Here is a 20,249-nt window from a genome sequence, read left to right as displayed (position 1 = left end):
ATTTAGATTTCTATAGTTTTTTTACCTAATGTCATTTTTCTGATCCAGGGTACCAGGTTACATATAGTCATCATGTCTCCTCAGGCCCCTCATAGATGTTACAGTTCCTCAGATTTCCCTTGCTTATGATCATCTTGAAAGCTTGAAGAATGCTGGTCAGGTGTTTTGGAGAATGGCCCTCTATTGGAATTTGTCTGATTTATTTTTCTCATGGTTAGACTAGGGTTATGGTTTTTTGGGAGGAAGATCACAGAGGTAAAGTGCCATGTTCATCACATCTTATCCATGGTATGTACGATCAACATGGTTTATCACTGTTGATTATGACCTTGATCATCTGGTGTAGGTAGTATTTTTCAGGTTTCTCCACTGTAAACTTATTCCTTTTTCCCCCTTTCCATACTGTTCTCTTTGGAAGGAAGTCACTATGGGCAGCCCACACTTACAGAGTGGGAAGTTATGCTCCCCCTCCTTGAAGGCAGAGAATCTACATACATTGTTTAGAACTTTCCTGCCAGGGAGATTTGTCTCTTTTCTCCCATTTACTTATTTATATCAGCATAGACTTATGGCTATTTATTTTATACTTTGAGTTATAATCCACTACACCTTTATGTTCTTACTTGAATTGTTCTAGCTTTGGGCACTGGGAGATCATTCAGTTGACTCCTGTGTCCCTTTGACACACCTTCATCATTGTGTGTGTATATGCTGGTGGTGGTGGAGCTTGAGTGTGTGTGTGTGCATTCACATCTTTACTTTCTGGGCCTATTAGATGCACCAGGCCTATCATGTGTAGTTCCCGTCCCAGTCCTAGCATCATCCATTTCTCCAAAAATATTACTAGGCTCTCCTGGTTCCTTTTATTGGACAATGGTATTAGAATTAAGATCTGGGTATGAGATGTGCTCATTGCCACTGGGGTATGACTTCTTTTAAGCCTTCTTAGCTGACAGAGAGAGGAAATATCCTCATTATCTGTGGGGGACTGGTTCTAGCGCCCCACTCCCTGCAGATACCAAAATCCACAGATGCTCAAATCCCTTACATAACATGGTATATAGTATTTGCATATAACCTATGCTAATCCTCCTGTATACTTTAAATCATCTCTAGATTACTTATAATACCTAATACAATGTAAATGCTAATATAAATAGTTGTTATGCTATATTTTTAGGGAATAATGGTAAGAAAAGTCTGTACATGTTCAGTACAGACGTGAACATCCATATTTTTTTCCAAATATTTTCAATCCGTGGTTGGTTGAATCCATGGATGCAGAACCCCTGGATATGGACAGCTGACTGTATATGCATAACCATGTTTATCTTTGTACATACCCATAACTATAAATATTTCTCTATATAACCATCTGTCTCTATATGTGCTAAACATGACTTCATACTGATCATCCAGTTCTAATCCATTCCACATGGATTATTCTAGCTTCCTCCTCTTGCTTATCTGTAAATACTCACACTAACAGTAAGAAACCTGGCCTTCACCATACACCATCCATTTACCTAATTGTTCAATTCCAGTATTCATGTATATTCCTATTATTAATGTATATCTCTATAGGAAATAACTTTATCAACTAAAGTACAGTTTTTGTGCAGTTTCTTTTGCCTTTAGTCTTATAAATTCCACTTATTTACAAAGTTACTTATGTCAACACCTTTCCTCCCACTCTTTTCACTGAGTTTGTTTCATACGTTTGTATTGCAGTTAGATTATTTTGTTGTCATCTACATTTCATGCTGGGATCCCCTCCTACATGGTTGTGAGAATTTGCCTACATCAAGTTTCACTCTTAGTAAAGTTCTGTGGGCTTTTGCAGGTAAATGCAACTTCCAAAATATTTTATGCACATTTAAAAATCTGTACCCAACTGGGTAGGATTGGGTACAACCAAGTGTTGTTGTATCTCTATTTTGCAGAGGAGAGAACTGAGATCTGGAGAATTTAAGTGACTTCTTTAAGGTCTCATAGCTTTCAGTTACATTAAGATTTGAACCTGAAACTTTTGACTAAAGGGTGTGGGCTTTATTCCCACACAGGTGACATGTCCAGAGGGGACTAGAGGATGAGTGGGTTGAACAAAGAAGATGATGTTTTAGACACAATGATTTTGAACTGTTTCAGGGATTTCCTGTCCCCCTGGGCAGGAACTCAGAAGGATGCTTGTGGCTTGTTGCACAATGACTTTCTTTAAAGTTTCAAGCCCTGATCGTTCTGTCACTTCACTGTGTCACTCTCCTGGTTTACTTTCTCTGGTTGGCTGTTGGACTTAAGATAAAGTCTAAAAATATTTCAAGGCTCTGCCTAAGCTGGCCTTTACCTACCTCTGGAACCTTTTTAAAAATTATTTTTATTTTTTATTTTTGTAGAGACAGGGTCTCTCTATGTTGAGCAGGCTGGTCTTGAACTCCTGGGCTCGAGCCATCCTCCCGCCTCAGCCTCCCAAAGGGCTGGAGTTATAAGGATGAACCACTGTGCCCAGCCTTGAACCTTATCTTAAACCACTTTGCCTGATGGGTTCTGGTCCCTTTGGTCTTCTTTATGCCCTTGAATGCATTAAACGACTTCCCATAACAGAGCTTGTATAAGTTGTTCCTTTTGCCTGGATGTCTCCTTCCTCCTCTTCTCTCTTTGCCCAGCTAGCTTCCATGCATCCTTCAGATTTCAACTCAAATGTCACCGTTTTATGAGCCTTGGTTTTCTAATCTGCAAAATGGGGTTGTTAGTAATACTTTCTTAATCAGATTGCTATCAGAGTTTGGCGAGTGAATATATATAAACAGATTTGAACAGCACCTGCACATACTAATTCCATATGAAAGTTAATTGTTGGTTGTAATATCCTAATAATATTGTGATATTATTATGGATTTTATTATTATGATAATTTTATGTTATTATCATTCCCTAGGAAGGCCTTTTCTACCTCTGCAGACCAAGTCTGGTTCAGTCATATGCTTTTCTAACACTCTACACCTGCTTATAGCACTGATCACAATTATAATTGAATAATCAACTTTGTAATTACTTATTTAATGTCTGTGTGCCACACAGTATGTAATTGCCATGAGGACAGAAACTTAGTCTTATCACTGAATCCATAAAGTCTGATATAGTATGACTTGCACATATTTGGTGCTCAGTTAAGTGTTTAAATGAATGATTGTGTGGATGTTTTCCTGTGGAGGGAGGTACAAAAGGGGCCCAATGTGTGGCCATTTTAGAGATAGAGAACGTGAGGCCAGAGAATATTACCTCATTTCCTGCCTGCCTGTCAGTGGAATGCAGGATGTGACACATGAAATGAATTATAAAAATACCCATAAAGCGATGAAATTAAAGTTCTGGGTTGTGATGAGGTGGGGGAGGCCAGTGTTTCTCAGGCTGGACTCTGGGCCATCTGGGTTCCATCTCTGCTCTGTGTCATCAGATAACCTGAGAGTTGACTATCATTTTTATTAGTGTTATCACATTCTGCCACTAACCTTCTCCAACTTGAGCCTCTCCCTGCTCATTCCCAGACGAGGGCATTTGGTTGGATAATCCCTGATATCCCTGGGGCTCTGTCTGTCATTCTGAGGAAACTGTCTCTCAAGCTGGGCTGGGGTCTCTGTCCCTAGAGGGTTCTGTTGTATCCAGCAGGATGGTCAGACCAATACTGCCCCATTGACCTTTCTATCTCTCCAGAACCAAGATGGAGCCTGTGTCCAGTCAGTGTCAGTGATTCTGCACCAGGACCCTCGGAGGCAGGTGACCCTGACCCAGGCAGGGGATATCCTTCTGTTTGACCAGTACAAGATCATCCCGCCATACACAGATGGTACAGTTTGGGGTAGACAACAGACCTAGTTGGGAACTGAGGGTTTGGACCTTTCTTCCCAGGCTCCGCTGGCTAAAAGGGCTGCTACCCTGGCAAAAACTCATATTCTAGTACTGGGTAGGTCAGGATAGGGGACACTTTGGTTGCAAAAATGTGGACTCCAAAAATGTGTCTTTCTCCCACCTCAACAGGACAGTGGGCTTCCTAGTAGTATGATGGCTTCTCCTAACATGAGCATATGCGTGGGTGTTTCCCATCCTGACTCTCATAATTTGTTTATTAACTACTTGTTATACTGTCTGATTCCACAAGGAATTTATGTGTAGCTCATAAGAAACGCATGTAACAAAAATGGCAAAACGATTAAGAAATAAAAACCTAGCACCAGAAAGAAAGAAAACAACAGAGGCTCAAGGTTGGGAGGAGTGGAGATGCACTGGGTGTCAACAGGCTGCAGAAATAAATATAAACCATAAAGGGTATAAAATGTTCTACAATAAAATCTAAAATTTAAATTTGTTACACTTGAATCTAAAATTGTATCATAAGCTTCCATAATAAAACTGTGTTGTAGCCACTGTGAAGAGAATGGGTAGTTACAGAATCCTCCTTCTGCTAGAGGAGGAAACGTGTACCAGTTCCTTCGTGGGAGCAAAGCTTTAATTGGCACTTGATGCTAAAAAAAATTTCTCAACCCAGGCTGCCATGGGAAGTTATCTCTGGGTCCTGATTTCATCACTGAACAGGGTTTCCTCAAGCCTCCCCAAACTAGCTTCATGGCAGGCACGGCTTCAGTGGGGGCGAAGACTGGGCCAGGTGTGGGAGTCTGAGCGCGCCAGGCAGGTGGTGGTGGTGGGCGGGGTGTGTACTGGCTGCCCTCCCACTCTCCCCTTTCGGATTCTGTGCCCAGACGCCTTTGAGATCCGTAGGCTGTCCTCCGTGTTCCTGCGGGTGAGGACGAATGTGGGCGTGCGGGTCCTCTACGACCGTGAAGGACTCCGACTGTACCTGCAGGTGGACCAGCGATGGGTGGAGGACACCGTGGGCCTCTGCGGCACCTTCAATGGCAACACGCAGGACGACTTCCTGTACGTAGCCCTGCCATGGAACCGGAAGAAGAGGGGAAATGGGCCCCTTAGGGCTGGGTATCTAGAGGCACTGCTTAAATGTCTCTCCCATGGGCCTTCACTGTGCCCAGCACGCACCATTAGTTATTTATTTCTCTACATTTACATTTAAGTATGTTTCTTTAAAGCAGCGGTTTACAGTCCTCTATGTGTGGAATCACCTCAGGAGCTTGTTAAAACACTGATTCCTGAGTCCTGCTCGTCAAGATTTAGGGTGGACTCAGGAATCCTATTTTTGATAAGCACCCCTAAGATTCCAGTATGGGAGGTCTATGGGCCATACCTTGAGAAATGCTGTTTTAGAACGAGGTCTTAAAACCGAGTACCTCGGATGGACTTGGATTTGGCTCATGGTTTTGTTTGTTTTAATTGAGGTTGACACCACCTTTAGATGAGCGTAAGCCCCTAGTAAGCCAAGGACACTAACATTCCCACTTTCTAACCCACCAGGCAAGTATAACCCATATACCTTTCCTACCTGGTACTTGAAGGCTCTTGAGTTTGCACCCCGTGAGCCTCCCAATATTCAGGGAAAGGCTGTTTACTGTGAGCTGACATATTTGGGCACAGACATAGGTTAGGAACTTGGGAAGTTTCCTCGAAAGGAGAACAAAGGGTTGATTTTAAAGGCTGGAGTTTCTAGCCAGTCCTTCAAGTTACATGTATTAGGGGATGCAGAAGAAACAGGGGAGGCATTCTTTAGCCAAAAAAGAGAATTCAGATTTGCTGTGAAGAACAAGAACAAAATAAAGCTCAGAGCTTTTCAATGCATATACATTTAAAACTGTGGCATTCTTACTGTGCTTTGCCTGGTAGGGCTGATGTTAGGGTAGCTGGCCAAATAGCAGGAGGAGACCTTGGTTTAGTGTGTATGCTGTTTGCCACTTTCCTAAATGTGACTTCTGGGTAAGAATATTGCCCTACCTAATATGGGTGCACTCATTACCCCAGAACAATATATGGGCATGGTGGGTGCCAAACAGAACCTGAGCCCCATAGAGACCATGACCTCCCTCCACTCAACACCTACACCTGGGTTTGGTGACTCTTGGAGACTTGTGATGTCTAGGAAACATGCTCCTCCCCCTTCCTCCCTTCACTGTCCCTTGTATGACAATTTCCTACTGAGAGAGCAGAAGGGCGAGCCAAGGAGTTTTCAGGAACTGCCCATGGAGAAGGGGGAAGGAAAAAAGTCTTACCCCCATGGGGTTTGATACTCTTCATGATGTCCCTGTTTCTTTTTCTGACCTGAAGAGCTGGGGGTGGGGAATGAAGCCATATTCATTCTCCGCCCCAAGTGTATGGTCCTAGCCCAATTTGAGCCCTTTTGGGGCCTGTTAAATGTTGTGTGTGTATGTGTGTGTGTGTGTGTGTGCCGTGTGCACGTGCATGTGTACATCCATTACTCTATGTGTTTGAATGTGGCTGTGTGGATCACCTTGGCTATATGCATGTCTGGCATATATTTGTGCTCTGTGTGTGTGTGTTGAGAGTGTGTGCATATACATGTTATGTATTTGGATGAATACATGTGCTCCTCTGAGGGTGTGTATATGGATGTGTAGATTATGACTATGTGTGTGTATATGAGCAAGTAGGTGCTGACCTGGATCTATGCTATTTGTGCCCTGGGTCCACATGGGCAAGTGTGTGAATATGGCTATGTCATGGCTGCAGGTCTCCAGTGGGTGTACCTGAGAGCACCCCACAACTTTTTGGCAATTCCTGGAAAACGCTTTCTGCTTGCTCCCCGCTGATCCCTGACTCCCCACTGGACCCCTGCGATGTGCACCTGCAAGTCGGTGAGTTGGTGGAGGAAGAGGAAAGGCATGAGTGAGTGGGCTGGGGAGGACTGCTTTAAGAGAGATGAAAAGGGAACTCCAGACAGGAGGGTGCTGGCCAAATTTGTAGGAGGGATAAGAAAAGGAGGAGCAGCAGGGAGGGGAAAGGAGAGACAGTGAGGGCGAGGCAGGCAGGAAGCCTCATATTCTTCCACTATCAGATAAACACACACACCTTTATACTGGCTTCTCCATCTCAGGGCAAAAGCGGAAGTTGGCCCCGTGGCCCCACCAGGCCCCACCTTTTTGCCCATGCCCCCCCATCTCCCCTTTCTCACCTCCTACTCCCACTGCCCTCTGCCATGCCCCAGCTGCCCTGGCCTCCTTCTTGTTCTTTCTACACAGTCAGGACTGCTCTTCTCTCTGGGCCTGTGCACTTGCAGTTGCCTCTCCTGGAATGTTCTTTCTGTAGACACACACATGCCTCAGTTCCTCACTTCTTTCAGATTTGTGCTCAAACCTCACCCCCTCACTGAGGCCTTCCTGAATGCCTGAATTCAAATTGCAGTTGCTCCTCCTGCCTCGCCTCACACTCCCCATGCTGCTTCTTAGCTTTCTCTCCCTCCTTAGCTTCTTCACCTTCGAAGTTTCTGTATGAATTTTTTAGTGACTGTCTCCTTTGACCAGAATGTAAGCTCCAGGAATTTTTGTCAAGCCGCATATTCACACTCAGGTGTACTAAACCACACCCATACTTTCCCAGCCAGCTGTACACTGAAGTAGCTGCCTACATCCATACTGCACATGCACACACACACACACACACACACACACACACTCACTCCCCTGAGCCCTGGCGAGGGAGAGAGGCTAAATCCTGGGACACCAGGTAGACCGACCCCTGACCGCCTGGCTCCTGTTCCTCCTGCCCCAGCCTCCTACTCAGTGCAGGCCTGCAGCGTGCTCACAGGAGAGCTGTTTGCGCCCTGCTCTGCGTTCCTGAGCCCTGTGCCCTACTTTGAGCAGTGCCGCAGGGACGCCTGCCGCTGTGGGCATCCCTGCCTGTGTGCCACGCTGGCCCACTACGCCCACCTGTGCCGGCGCCACGGGCTCCCCATTGACTTCCGCGCCCGCCTGCCAGCCTGTGGTGAGTGCCCCACCCATGTGAGACTGGCCTGGAGGAGCCAGAGCTCCAGACTTGAGTGTCCCCTGCCCCCGAAACTCTCCACTGGGATGCCCTCCAGTCTCCTCCAGCCTGACGGCACCCAGAGCCTGCTTCTCCTCCTGCGCCCTCCGTCTCTGCCAATGGCCCCCATCCCCTCCGTCACTGAGGCATAACACCTGTGACCTGTGACTCAAGACTGCGTCTGTCACCCCTACTTCCAGTCCATCTCAAGTCCTGTCAGTCCTGCTAATCCCAAATTCACCCACTTGTCACCACCTCCACCACTACTGGTCAGAGCCACCTTGCACTGCACCTTTTGAAAGACCACTGGCTGTTGCCCTGGGGTTTGAGTACACACACGACTTCAGTGTAATGAGCCAGCCCCTACCTGTCCCTACCCTGACTCTGGGCTATGCTCCTTCCCATGTCTTCGTCACCTCTGTGCCCCCAGCTCTAGCACAAAGCCTGACTCTCAGTAAGCTTTTAGCAAATGTTTGTTGAATAAACGAAAAAGGCACTGTACTGGGAGTCAGGAGGCCTGAGTTCTGTTCTAGCCCTGCAGGTGACTTGCGGTGTGTCCCCGGGCAGAGCCCTGATTCTCTCTGAACCAAAGTTTCCCCAGAAGGGATTGGACAGGCCCACTGGTTCTTAACCCTGGCTGCATATTAAAGTTACCACAGGAACTTTCAAAAGATTCACACATTTGGGCCACATGGAGTATCAATGAAGACAACATATCTGGCAGTGGGGCCCAGGCATCAGCATCTTCAGAAGCTCCCCAGGTGGCTTTGATGTGCAGCCTGGGTTGAGAACAGCTGAACTTGATGGTCTCAGTGGATCTACTGGATCCCACAGAGTGTAGGAGACTCTGGGAGGAGTGGGACGGTGGCCACACAAGGAGAGGGCAGTCCTGAGTCTTGGGACAAAGGGAGCAAAACAGGCTGCTAGAGGGAGCACGGTTGACTTCCACAACCTGTGTGTGACACAGCCAGGGGAGTGAGGGGGTGGGAGCGTGTGTGTGTGTGTCCACACACCCGGGCTAGTGCGTGTGTCTATGCGTGAGTTACGGGGGTGGGTGCAGGGCCTTAGCGGGTGGTAATCTCCACCCCTTCCCCAATATCACTACCTCAGAGGAATGCCTTTTGGAGGAAAGGACCTGCCAGTGGTCTTCCAGGCTGAACTTTTTAGAAGGGCCCACCCGCTGCTTTGCCATTCCAGCATATTGGTAGGCAGTGGGACTCTGGAGTCAGATCTGGGTTCAGAGCCCGTCTCTGACCTTGACCTGCTGTGTGACCTCAGACAAATGTCTTAACTTCTCTGGATCTCCATTCTCCTCATCAGAATAACAGCCCCACTCCACACAACTGTGGGGATGAGGGAGACAAAGCATGTCCCCCCCCGCAACTGCAGCATTGTCCTGTGAGGCCACCAAGGAGTATAGCCCCTGCGTGGCCCTGTGTGGACAAACCTGCCAGGACCTGGCCAGCCCTGAGGCCTGTGGGGTTGATGATGGTGATGACCTGAGCAGGGACGAGTGTGTGGAGGGCTGTGGATGCCCACCGGACACCTATCTGGACACCCAGGCTGACCTCTGTGTCCCCCGGTGAGTGGGCCAGCTTGACCTCTGAGTTGGGTGGGCAGGTGAGGCCGGGGGACTCCAGGGCATCTGAGACTGGGGAACCTGGCTGGGCTTCTCGTGTCCCTGCTTTCCCTCACGGTTGCAGGCCAGACCTTGGTGGGTAAGGTGGTTGGGCTGCCTTCTTGGGGCCTGCCTCCCAGATCTCTCCTCAGCCTTGGCCTTTGGGCCATTCTAGCAGCTTCATCACAAGACACAACAACCCCACAGAGCCCAAGGGCCCTTTCTCTCCTCATTCCCCTCTCCTTCCACAGAATCTATTTACTTTCTGGTATGTTCCAGACATTTCTAGGACTTGGGAATTCAGCAATGAACAAAGCAGAGTTCAGCCCTCATGGAGCTCACATTCTAGGGTTGCAAGACAGACACATAAATGAACAGACACTTAATGGACAGGTGGCAACAAGAGCTATTGAGCCAAGTAAGGCAGAGTAAGAGCAGGGAGTCCTGTTCCTGGTGTGTTAATTGAGGTAGGCCTGGAAGCAAAGCCTTTCTGCTGAGGTGAGGTCTGAGCAGAGACCTGAGAGAGTGAGGAAGGGGGCTCCAGGAAGAGGGGTTGGCCCAAGGCCCAGCTTGTTCTCAGTGTGGCTGGAGGGCAGAGCAGGAGGAGGACAGTGGGAGGCAGCAACCCCATATCATCCTGGGGTGACTGGCAAGGTCCTTGGTCCCCTCCAGGCCTCTGTTTCTCCATCTGTAAAATGATACATATTCAATTGGTGGTCTTCAAATGGTGGCAGGGCTGGAGAGAGGCCCCTTTAGGGTAAATAGGAATCACTCATAGGCCTTCCCAAACTACAGAATCCTCCCTTGAGATCCAGACGTGTCCCTGGCGGCTCTCACCCCTTGATGTTGAGTGTTGCAAACAAAGGGGGTCTGTGTGGCTTACGTAGGGAGAGGGAAGTGATTGTTGAGCAGCACTGGAGCTAGGGAGTTCTGGCGTCCCGTCCGTGACTCACTGCCCTGCTCCAAGACCTGCACATGCCTGTAATCGGTAGGTTCTGTGGGAGCTGTGTGAGGAGGAAACAGCCTTTGCCCTTAGATGACCTGCACAAAAGAAGCAAGACAACATAAGAATTCCTGCCTCATAGAATCCCTGCAAAGAATCAATGAGATAATATATGCGGAGGGCCTGGCTGGGTGTCCCTGGCCAGAGGTCAATGTACTTAACAACCAGTGCAGCACTGAGCAACTGGAATAGATGCTGGGCGTGAGTAACCAGGACACCTGCGCCAGGAGGCAGCACCAGCTGAATATCTGCCCCGTTCCTGACATGGCTTGGGCTCAGGAGCTGTGCTCCTGTTCTTAGTGCCCCTCCCTTCCTCAGTCCAAATGAGGCTGACTGCAGGAGTGTCTGGAGACCAGTGACTGTCCTTGTCAAAGCTTGAATCTGGGACCCATCCGTGACCTCTATCCCTGGTGCCAGACTGGCTTTTCCGCTCGCTGGAGATGTGTCACATGTCACTGTAGATACCATTACTTTTCCCTGTGTCCTTATGCCCCTGGTTGGCTGAAGGTGGGGTCCCTGTCCTTAGCAGTCCTTGCCCCAGCTCCTGAGCCTGCTCACCTTGCTTCGCTCCCATTTTTTTATAGGAACCAGTGCTCCTGCCACTTCCAGGGAGTGGACTATTCCCCCGGAGACAGTGACATCCCATCCCTGGGCCATTGGTGAGCTCCGTAGGTAGCAGTCTTCTTGTCCTCTCTTTAAAGGGAGGCTGCTGACTGAAGACAGTGCAGCTGAGTCCGTGAAGGGACACCCAGCCCTGCTCTGTGCAGGGAGGGGGAAGTGAATGAGGATGTCTGTCTGAACTCTGCGGTGACCCGAGTGCAGTGACATGGGGTGTCTGGATCCTGCAGTGACTCAGTCAGCTAACCCTGGGGCCTCTCTCTCTCTCTGCAGCCACTGCAAAGATGGAGTCATGAGCTGTGATAGCAGAGCCCCAGGTAAGGGTGGCTGGAGGGGTGAGGCCCTTCTGGGGGCTCCACATGGTGAAAGAGAGTAGGGAGTGGAGCACTAATCAGGCTGTCGCGAGCCCACTCCAGGTTTCGCCCGACACTGGGACTTCCGTATTCTTTGCCCTCTTGGCAAAGACTCCAGTTTGGAGCGTGGCACCTGAAACCCTGTCCCAGCCTCAGCCCAACCCTAGTGGCTGTCCCTGCTGCTTGCAGAGGAGAGGCGGAGACTTTGTCTTCCTTCAGGGCAACCACCTGGGGCAACCACATTGAGTATCTGGGCAGTTTCTTGACTTCCTTTGGGTCCCGATTTTCTGTCTGAGCTGTCATGTATCTACTGAGGTGGACTCTGCCCAGGACAGTGCTGAGTGTGGGGTCACAGAGGTGGGCAGGACAGCCTGGGCTTTTGAGACCCTCCTAGGCAACAGAGATAGGGATGGGGTGGAACAGTGGGGGGTCAACCTTTGAGAGGCTGGGAGGTGGTGTAGGGCCTGGGGGCTGGAGCATTCAGGGAGGGCTTCCTGGGATAGAGGAAGGGATTGGAGAATAATCATACAGTAGGTGGTTAGGAGCAGGGCCTCCGGAATCATCCAGCCTGGGTCCACATCTTCCCCAGCACTCACTCACAGTACAGCCCAGGGCAACCCACTTTACTTCTCTGGGCCTTCATTTCCTCTTTGGCATATAACCTGGATTCCTGCATCCTCCCCGTGTTTTGTGCATCATCCTGGAAGCGCTTTTCCTTTGGTCACTTCTGGCTTTGGATTTCTGGCTCTTTGGGACTTTTATCTCACCTCCTGTGCCTATGCCTTTCTCTCTGGTTCATCCCAGGCTGGGCATGGAACTCAGCTCCGTTTTATTTATTTTCGTAAAAAAGATCACTCACACAGTATGAATGTGCAGGGCAGATCTTACCGACGGCTCAGGGAGAGAGGGTGCATTCATGTCACAGAACTAGTGGTAAAAGGACTGTGACTGTCTTTGTCATTCAGAGTCCTCTGACCCCCCTGCCAGACTGGTCATCCTCTTTCTAGCCCCTCTCCTTGTCCCTCTGGGGCACTTCTCACTTTATGATGACTTTGGGGAGGATAGAAGTGGCTTCACTCCTTTATTTGGAAAAAGGGGGGACGATACTACTTCCTAGAGTTGTTGCAGGTTTCAATATAATGATGCAGGGGAAGCGCCTGGAGCAACCTGGTATGGGGGACGTGCAGCGATGGGTCCTGGTGACCGTGGTCCCATTGTGTGACAGACAGCACAGATCCATCCCTCCCTCTGTGAGGCGTACCTGGGAAACCAAGCAATGCCCAGCAGCGGCCAGGGCGGGAGGAGGCTTCTGAGCCCATCTTTCCCTTCATCCTCCCGCTGCTGTCCCTGTAGCCCAGGAGCCCATACAGAGGCCCCAGGGCCTCCGCTCCCATCTTCTTCTCTTCCAGCTGCTGCCTGCCCAGCAGGCCAGGTCTTCGTGAACTGCAGCGACCTGCACACAGACCTGGAGCTGAGCAGGGAGAGGACGTGTGAGCAGCAGCTGCTGAACCTGAGCGTGTCAGCCCGTGGCCCCTGCCTCTCGGGCTGCGCCTGTCCCCATGGGTAGGTACCTATGGTGTCATGGGCCCGCGACTCTGAAGGCTGGCAGAACCAAGGGTCACAGGGTGGAGTAGGGGCAGGGAAAACCTCACATGGCCTTGTAGGAAGGCACTGGCCCGGGCTGGCCAGCCACAGCCATAATGGCCAGAGAGGAGTCTGGGAAAGAGGAGGGGCTGGTGATCCAGCCTGGAGTGTGACCTGGAGGAGAGAGCCCTGGCCGCTCATCTGTGAAATGGAACCATCATCACGCCTGCCACCGCAACAGGCTGCTGTGAGGAATCAATGAGCTCATTCAGTGGAAGCACTGAGTGGGGTATCTGGCACGCTGGGTGCTGCAGTGGGTTGGAGACCACTGGAGAGGAAACCCAGGTTCAGCTCTCAACTTCTTCCTCTGCACAGTTCTGATCAGAGACCTCAGGAGGAGGGTGGTGCCCCTAAAATACTCAAAAAAGAAGACCCCACCCAGAGAAAACTATCTCATTCCCAGGTCCCCAAAACCCTGCCATTAAAGCTGTGAGAGCTGCATGAGTCAGGCTCTGTGGGCATGCCTTGCGTGGGCTGTGTACACTGAGGTGGCCCAGGGCCTGCACCCAGCTTTGCCCGTTTTCATTCCCAGGTCTGGGCTGAGAAGACAGCTGGCACCTCATCCCGTGCCTTGGCAACACCAGACTGTGCCCTTCAGCCTATGCAGAGATTAGTGGCCTGGGAGTTGTGGCCCAGGCCTGGCAGCCACGGAAAATGAGATGGAGGTCAGGGCTTCTAGGGTAGGAAGGAAAGGGGACAGTTAGTTGGAGTTTTACTGCTTCTAAGACACTTTGATGTTACTCCTTCAGTCTCAGAGCATCCATGATAAAGAGGTAGGGAGGACCATGATTCCCATTTTGCAGATGAAGAAATTGAGGCCAAGGGAAGGGTTTAGGGAAGTGGTGCTCAAATAACCACAACTCAAACCCAAATCTCCTTACTCCAAGCCCAGTCGCTGGCCCAGAGCACATGAGGTCCAGGATTTGGTCCCCTACGCAGAGATCATAATGTGGGTTGTGAGCCTGCCCCTTTCAGGCAAGAGTGCCCGAAAGAGAACCTGCAAGCGACCCTAGGCCTGACCACCTGCTGCCACTTGGGCCCCAGAGTGGTATGTGAGGAGTATCTTTGTCACTGAAGGCCCCTTGTGACACCATCCTGTGTGCACAGCCTGCCTCTCAGCCTGAGGTCAGGAAAAGCCAGGGTGTCTGGGGTCAGGAACCGAGGGTCACTCACTGCCAAGAGTGGTGGCAAGGCCACAGAGGCACAGTGGAAGGGGGGCCGGAATGGAGACTGGGAGACCAGGCTCTGGGCTCAGTTTGGCCGATGACCCATTGTGTGCTGAATCAAAGGCTCTCTAAGGAGCTTACACACATGCCTCAGGGGCTTGTCAAGGTGAAATTGGTACAGTCTCAATTTGTAAGGGAAGGGCAGGCATTTCCTACCATCCTGGAACATCCTCTTGCTGGGATAGGGCTCCCAAAGATGCCCAACCATCCTTAACAATCCCTACCCAGGACCCTTAGTAACCATGATCACCTCTGTGTATGAGAGTTCTGACTGTCCGGCCGCCATGCCCTTCTCCATAATGTATCTAAGAATCTCCAAAGAACGGTCTGTGGCTGTCTGTGCACCTCTATATTTCTTTGCATCTGGGGTCTGAGCCAAGGGCCCTGGGGCCACTAGGCAGTGAGGCACAATGAGCACAGACTCTGGAGTCAGGCTTGAACCCTGGCTCTACCACTTCCTGACTGAGTTAATTAATTACCCTGAATCTCAGTTCCTTCATTTGTAAAATGGCACAGAGTAAACACTATGTGAGCAGATAGCATTGTTTCTTCTCATCTGGATCCCATGCATTTGCAAATAACCTCCCTGAGGGGTACCTGGAGTGAGAAGGTCCCCTACAAGGTAAAGAGAGGGTACTTTGCAAATTGAAGGCTCCTTGAGGACCGAGGCCAAAGCCTTGAGTCCTTGCATGCTCTTCCCCATTATGGGCACACAGCAGGTGCTCAGAGATGCAGACAGGTTTGCTAAGGGCAAGGAGGGAGTGATGGGTGGTGGGCAACAGGTCGCTGTGAGGAATCAATGAGCTCACTCAGTGGAAGCACTGTTTGGGGTATCTGGCATGCTGGGCGCTGCAGTGGGTTGGAGACCACTGGAGAGGAAACCCAGGTTCACTTCCTGAGGGAAGACCCCTCAGGGAGTGGCTGGAGACAGGGCTTGGGGCTGAAGGAGGAAGGCAGTGAGCCAGCCCTTCACTGGTATCTGATGCAATTGTAGGGGAGAGAGGGGCAAGAGACCAATATGTATTGTGTTCCTACTAGGTGATAGGCAGTGTGCCCAGGCCTGTAAGATTCTCATAATGACCTTCGGAGGAAGCTGTCATTATTCCTGTTTTAAGCTTAAAAAAAAGAGGCTTAGAAAGGTTACAGTGGCTTCAGGTAAAACGTAGTGAATTAAGCACGTGCTTTTTTTCTTTCCTGCTTCCTCCCACAACCACAGTGAAATGATAATGGGGTTAAAAGGTATAAATCCCAAGGGACAAAGAGAGAAGAGTGGAGAGGTCAGTAGTTTTTGAAGAAGGAACGTGGGTGGATGTGTAGAAACTGGCCTTCCAGAGGGGAAGGCCAAGGAGAAACAAATTGTACATGCATTTTGCAAAATAGTTTGGCAGTTTCTTATATAAACATGAATCTACCAGAGCACCCAGCAGTTCACCCTGAAGTGTTCATCCAAGAGGAATAAATAGAAGGGAGCGTGGGGGGAGGGAGACAGGAGGTTGGGTTGCAAGTCTGTGCAAGGAGGAGTTCAGCCTCCAGATCCCCTACTGCTTCCACTGGGGTCACACCACTACCCCGGCCCCATCCAGCAGGAGAAAGGAGAGTATCAAGAGAAACCAAATCAGAGACTTTGGTCTTGGAGGCACCAGGAGGGGTGAGATGCATCGTGGAAACAGGGAGATTCAGTGAAAACAAGTGGAATCCCAGCAAATGGAGACTTTTGCCTCCCAGCCCAGAGATGAAAGAGATTTCTTCTCTTGAAAATTGGCTGGGCCAATAGAACGACACAACAGAAACTGACATTTTGGGGGTTTCTCAACAAAATGGTGGGTCCTCCTTAAATAAGGAGCCTCCAGTCAGCTTTTGGTGCCTCACTCTTTTTTTTTTTTTTTTTTAGGAAGTGATGCATAATTTATATACAGTAAATTACACGGATCCTAAGTATACCGTGTGTTAGGCTTTGACAAATTGATACCTGCTTATAACCCACACTCCTGTGAAGATATAGAACATTTCTGTCACTCAGAAAATTCCCTAATGTTGGTGCCCTATATATTCCCTAATGTAGAATATATAATGTTTATCTATTCTAGATACAAGACTTTTGTCAGTCCTTTCCAGCCAGTTCCGCCCCCACCAGCATTGCTCTGCTTCACATCAGCATAGACAGGTTCTGCCTGTTCTAGAACTTCATGTAAATAGAATCATACACTATATACCCATTTGGGCCTGGCTTCTTTTCCTTAACTCTTGAGGTTGATCTACATTGTTGTATCTATCAGTATTGTGTTCCTTTTTCTATCCCAGTAGTATTCCATTATATGGATACACAATTATTTATCTGCAAAGGCTTTATATATAATAAAATGTACCTATTTTTAGTGTATGGTTTGATGAATTTTGACATCTATGTATATATCATCACAATTAAGATATATAACATTTCTATCACCAACAAAGTTTCCCTTATACTCCTTTGTAGTCAATCCTACCCCTGTTAGTGCTAGGCAAACACTGGCTTTTTGTCACATACAGTAGTTATTTCTGTTCTAGAACTTTATGTAAAAAGATCCACATATATACAAACACACACACATACACACTCACAAACTTTTTTGGATCTGGATTCTTTAGCTCAGCAATAAAGTTTTCAAGATTCAAAAAAGAAAACAATTATTTATCTGCTCAAACATTGATGGACATTTGGATTGTTTTCAGTTTGGGACTATTTTGACTAAGGTTGCTATTTATTTCCTTTGGATGAACATTTCAGGGTGGAAATGCTGGGTCCTAGGATAGATTCATATTTATATAAGAAACTGTCAAGCTGTTTTTCAAAGTGATTGGACAATTTTACACTTCCAGTGTGAGAATCTGGCTGTTCCACATCCTCTTCCAGTGTTTGAGAATCTGGCTGTTCCATATCCTCTTCCAGTGTTTGAGAATCTGGCTGTTCCACATCCTCTTCCAGTGTTTGAGAATCTGGCTGTTCCACATCCTCTTCCAGTGTGAGAATCTGGCTGTTCCACATCCTCTTCCAGTGTTTGAGAATCTGACTGTTCCACATCCTCTTCCAGTGTTTGCGAATCTGGCTGTTCCACATCCTCTTCCAATGTATGAGAATCTGGCTGTTCCACATCCTCACTAACGCTTGGTGTTTTCAGTCTTCTCCATTTTTGTTATTTCAGCAAGTACATGGTCCTACCTCATTATGGCTTTGATTTGTATTTCCCTAATGACTATGAGTACTTTTTCATATGCTTATTGGCCTTTTGTGTATCTTTCTTTGTGAAGTGTCTATTCTGGTCTTTTGCCCATTTTTTAATCTGGTCTTTTTCATTTGATTGAGTCGTAAAAATTTTTTATATATTTTAGATACAAGTCCTTTGTCAGGCTTATGTATTGTAAATGTTTTTTCCCAGTGTGAGTTTGCCTATTTATTTACTTAACGTGCCTTAAAGTATCTAAAAACTTCTGATGAGAAGTTTTTAATTTTGATAATGTCTAATTTTTTTCTTTTAAAAATCTCCTTCATTTCTGATGATGTCTAATTTATCATTTTTTTCTTTATAGTTAGTCCTCAAGGTTGCAAAGATATTCTCCTATGTTTTCTTCTAGGAGCTTTACAGTTAAATGTGATGGATTAAATCATTAATTTATTATTATTATTATTTTTACACACAAGGTCTTGCTCTGCTGCTCAGGCAGGAGTGCAGTGGTGCCATCGCAGCTCACAGCAGCCTTGAACTCCTTAGCTCAAGCAATTCTCCTGCCCCAGCTTCCTGACTAGCTAGGACTACAGGTGTGCACCACCATACCTGGCTAATTTTTAAAATTTTTTGTAGAGATGGAGGTTTTGCTGTGTTGTCCAGGCTGGTCTCAAACTCCTGACCTCAAGAAATCCTCCCAAAATGCTAAGATTACAGGTGGGAACCACTGCAACTGGCCAGTTTTACAATTTTAGCTTTTACATTTAAGCCTATGACCTATTTAAAATTATTATATTTTACACATGTTGCAAAATGGAGTCAAGGTCTATTTTATTATTTTTTGATAGACATCCAGTGGTTGTAGCCCCATTTTTTAAAAAAGACTTTCATCTCCCCATGTAATTGCTTTGGCATTTTTGTGAAAAATTAATTGGCTGTATACACGTGGGTCTATTTCAGAACTATTTTCTGTTCCATTGATCTATTTGTCTGTCTTTATGCCAATATCCACTCTCTTGATTTATGAAGCTTTATAGTAAGCCTTGAAGTCAGGAAGTGAGAGTTCTTCAACTTTTTACTTTTCTTTCAAAAAGTTGTTTAGGTCTTTGCATTTCCAAGTAAATTTAGGATCACCTTATCAATTTCTACCAAAAAAAAAAAAAAAAAAAGCGCCTGAGATTTTGAATGAAACTGTGTTGAATTTATAGATCAATTTGGGGAGAATTGGCATCTTAGCACCAGTAAGTACTCCAAACTACAAATGTGGTATTATTTTCTTGTTTATTGGTCTTCATTAACTTCTCTCAGCAATATCTCATAGTTTTCATGTAAAGGTTTACACATTTTTCATTGAAGTTTTCATAGGTATTTGCTGTTTTTGTTGATGTTATAAACGGTATTATTTTATTAATTTTCCTTTTTTTAATTGCCACAATATAGAAATACGGTCGATTTTCACATATTGACCTTGTATTCTGCAATCTTGCTAAATTCATTTATGAGTTCTAGTGGCTTTTCTTGGGCAGATTCTTTAGGATTTCAGTAAGTGATCGTGTCATCTGTGAATAAACACAGTTTTACTTCTTTGTTTTAAATTTTTACAGCTCGTATGTTTCTTGCCTTATTGTGCTGTATTGGACTTACAATACACTTTTGAATAGAAGTGATGAAAGTAAAAATCATTGCCTTTGTCTTGTTTTGGGTAAAGCAGTCAGTCTTCTACCATTAATTCTAACATTTGCTGTAGTTTTTTTTGCAGATGATCTTTATCAGATTAGGGAAGTTTCTTTTTATTTCTATTATGCTGCAATTTAAAAAATAATAATAAATGGGTACTGAATTGTCAATTGATTTTTTATTTATTTTTTATTTTTTTCTGAGACAGAGTCTCACTCTGTCGCCCAGGCTGGAGCACAGTGCTGTGATCTTGGCTCACTGCAACCTCCAGGTCCAAGTGACTTTTATGCCTAAACCTCCAGAGTAGCTGGGATTACAGGCATGGGCCATCACGTCTGGCTAATTTTTGTATTTTTAGTAGAGAAGGGGGTTCACCATGTTGGCCAGGATGGTCTTGAACTCCTGGCCTCAAATAATTCTCCCACCTTGGCCTCCCAAAGTGTTGGGATTATAAGCATAAGCTACCTCACCAAGCCTGTCAATTGATTTTATTTATTGGAGTATCATGTGATATTTTCCCTTTATTTTATAAATGTGGCAAATTACATTGGTTGATTTTTAAAATCTTAAACCAGTCTTACATTCCTGGGATAAACCCCAGTTGTGACTGATGTGTTATTTAATATTCTATGGTCTGTGGTTTTCCATACTTGCAATGTTTTTGTCTGATTTTGGTATCAGATTAATGCTGGTCTTATAAAATGAGTTGGGAAGTATGCTTTCCTTTTCAGTTTTTGGAAGTGTTTGTTTAAAACTTGTATTTATTTCTTCCTTAAATGCCTGGTGGAATTTACCAGTCTTGGAAGAGTTTTAACTTCAAACTGAATTTCTTTCAAGGTATTGGGCTAATTCAGTTTACCTGTTCCTTCTTGGCTGAATATTTATAGTTTGCGTCTTTTAAGGAATTTGTCCATCCCATCTAAGTTGTCAAATTTATTCACTTAACATTGTACATAATATTTTCTTATT

At 46.8% G+C, this 20,249-nt stretch overlaps 1 protein-coding gene across 1 annotated transcript in view; it reads left to right on the top strand.

The window, feature by feature from the left end:
* The window catches only part of OTOG (otogelin), a 109,603-nt gene that overhangs the window by 22,033 nt on the left and 67,321 nt on the right, over nucleotides 1–20,249 (top strand). The window contains exons 15-22 of the mRNA XM_037999621.2: nucleotides 3,712–3,844; nucleotides 4,755–4,932; nucleotides 6,649–6,773; nucleotides 7,687–7,899; nucleotides 9,328–9,520; nucleotides 11,144–11,218; nucleotides 11,451–11,494; nucleotides 12,940–13,093. Coding sequence (XP_037855549.2) covers nucleotides 3,712–3,844; nucleotides 4,755–4,932; nucleotides 6,649–6,773; nucleotides 7,687–7,899; nucleotides 9,328–9,520; nucleotides 11,144–11,218; nucleotides 11,451–11,494; nucleotides 12,940–13,093 — 1,115 coding nt within the window. The remainder of the gene's footprint in view (nucleotides 1–3,711; nucleotides 3,845–4,754; nucleotides 4,933–6,648; nucleotides 6,774–7,686; nucleotides 7,900–9,327; nucleotides 9,521–11,143; nucleotides 11,219–11,450; nucleotides 11,495–12,939; nucleotides 13,094–20,249) is intronic.

The sequence above is a fragment of the Chlorocebus sabaeus genome, chromosome 1 (genome assembly GCF_047675955.1).
Source record: "Chlorocebus sabaeus isolate Y175 chromosome 1, mChlSab1.0.hap1, whole genome shotgun sequence".
Lineage (NCBI taxonomy): Eukaryota > Metazoa > Chordata > Mammalia > Primates > Cercopithecidae > Chlorocebus > Chlorocebus sabaeus.
This window is presented reverse-complemented; position numbering and strand designations above follow the sequence as displayed.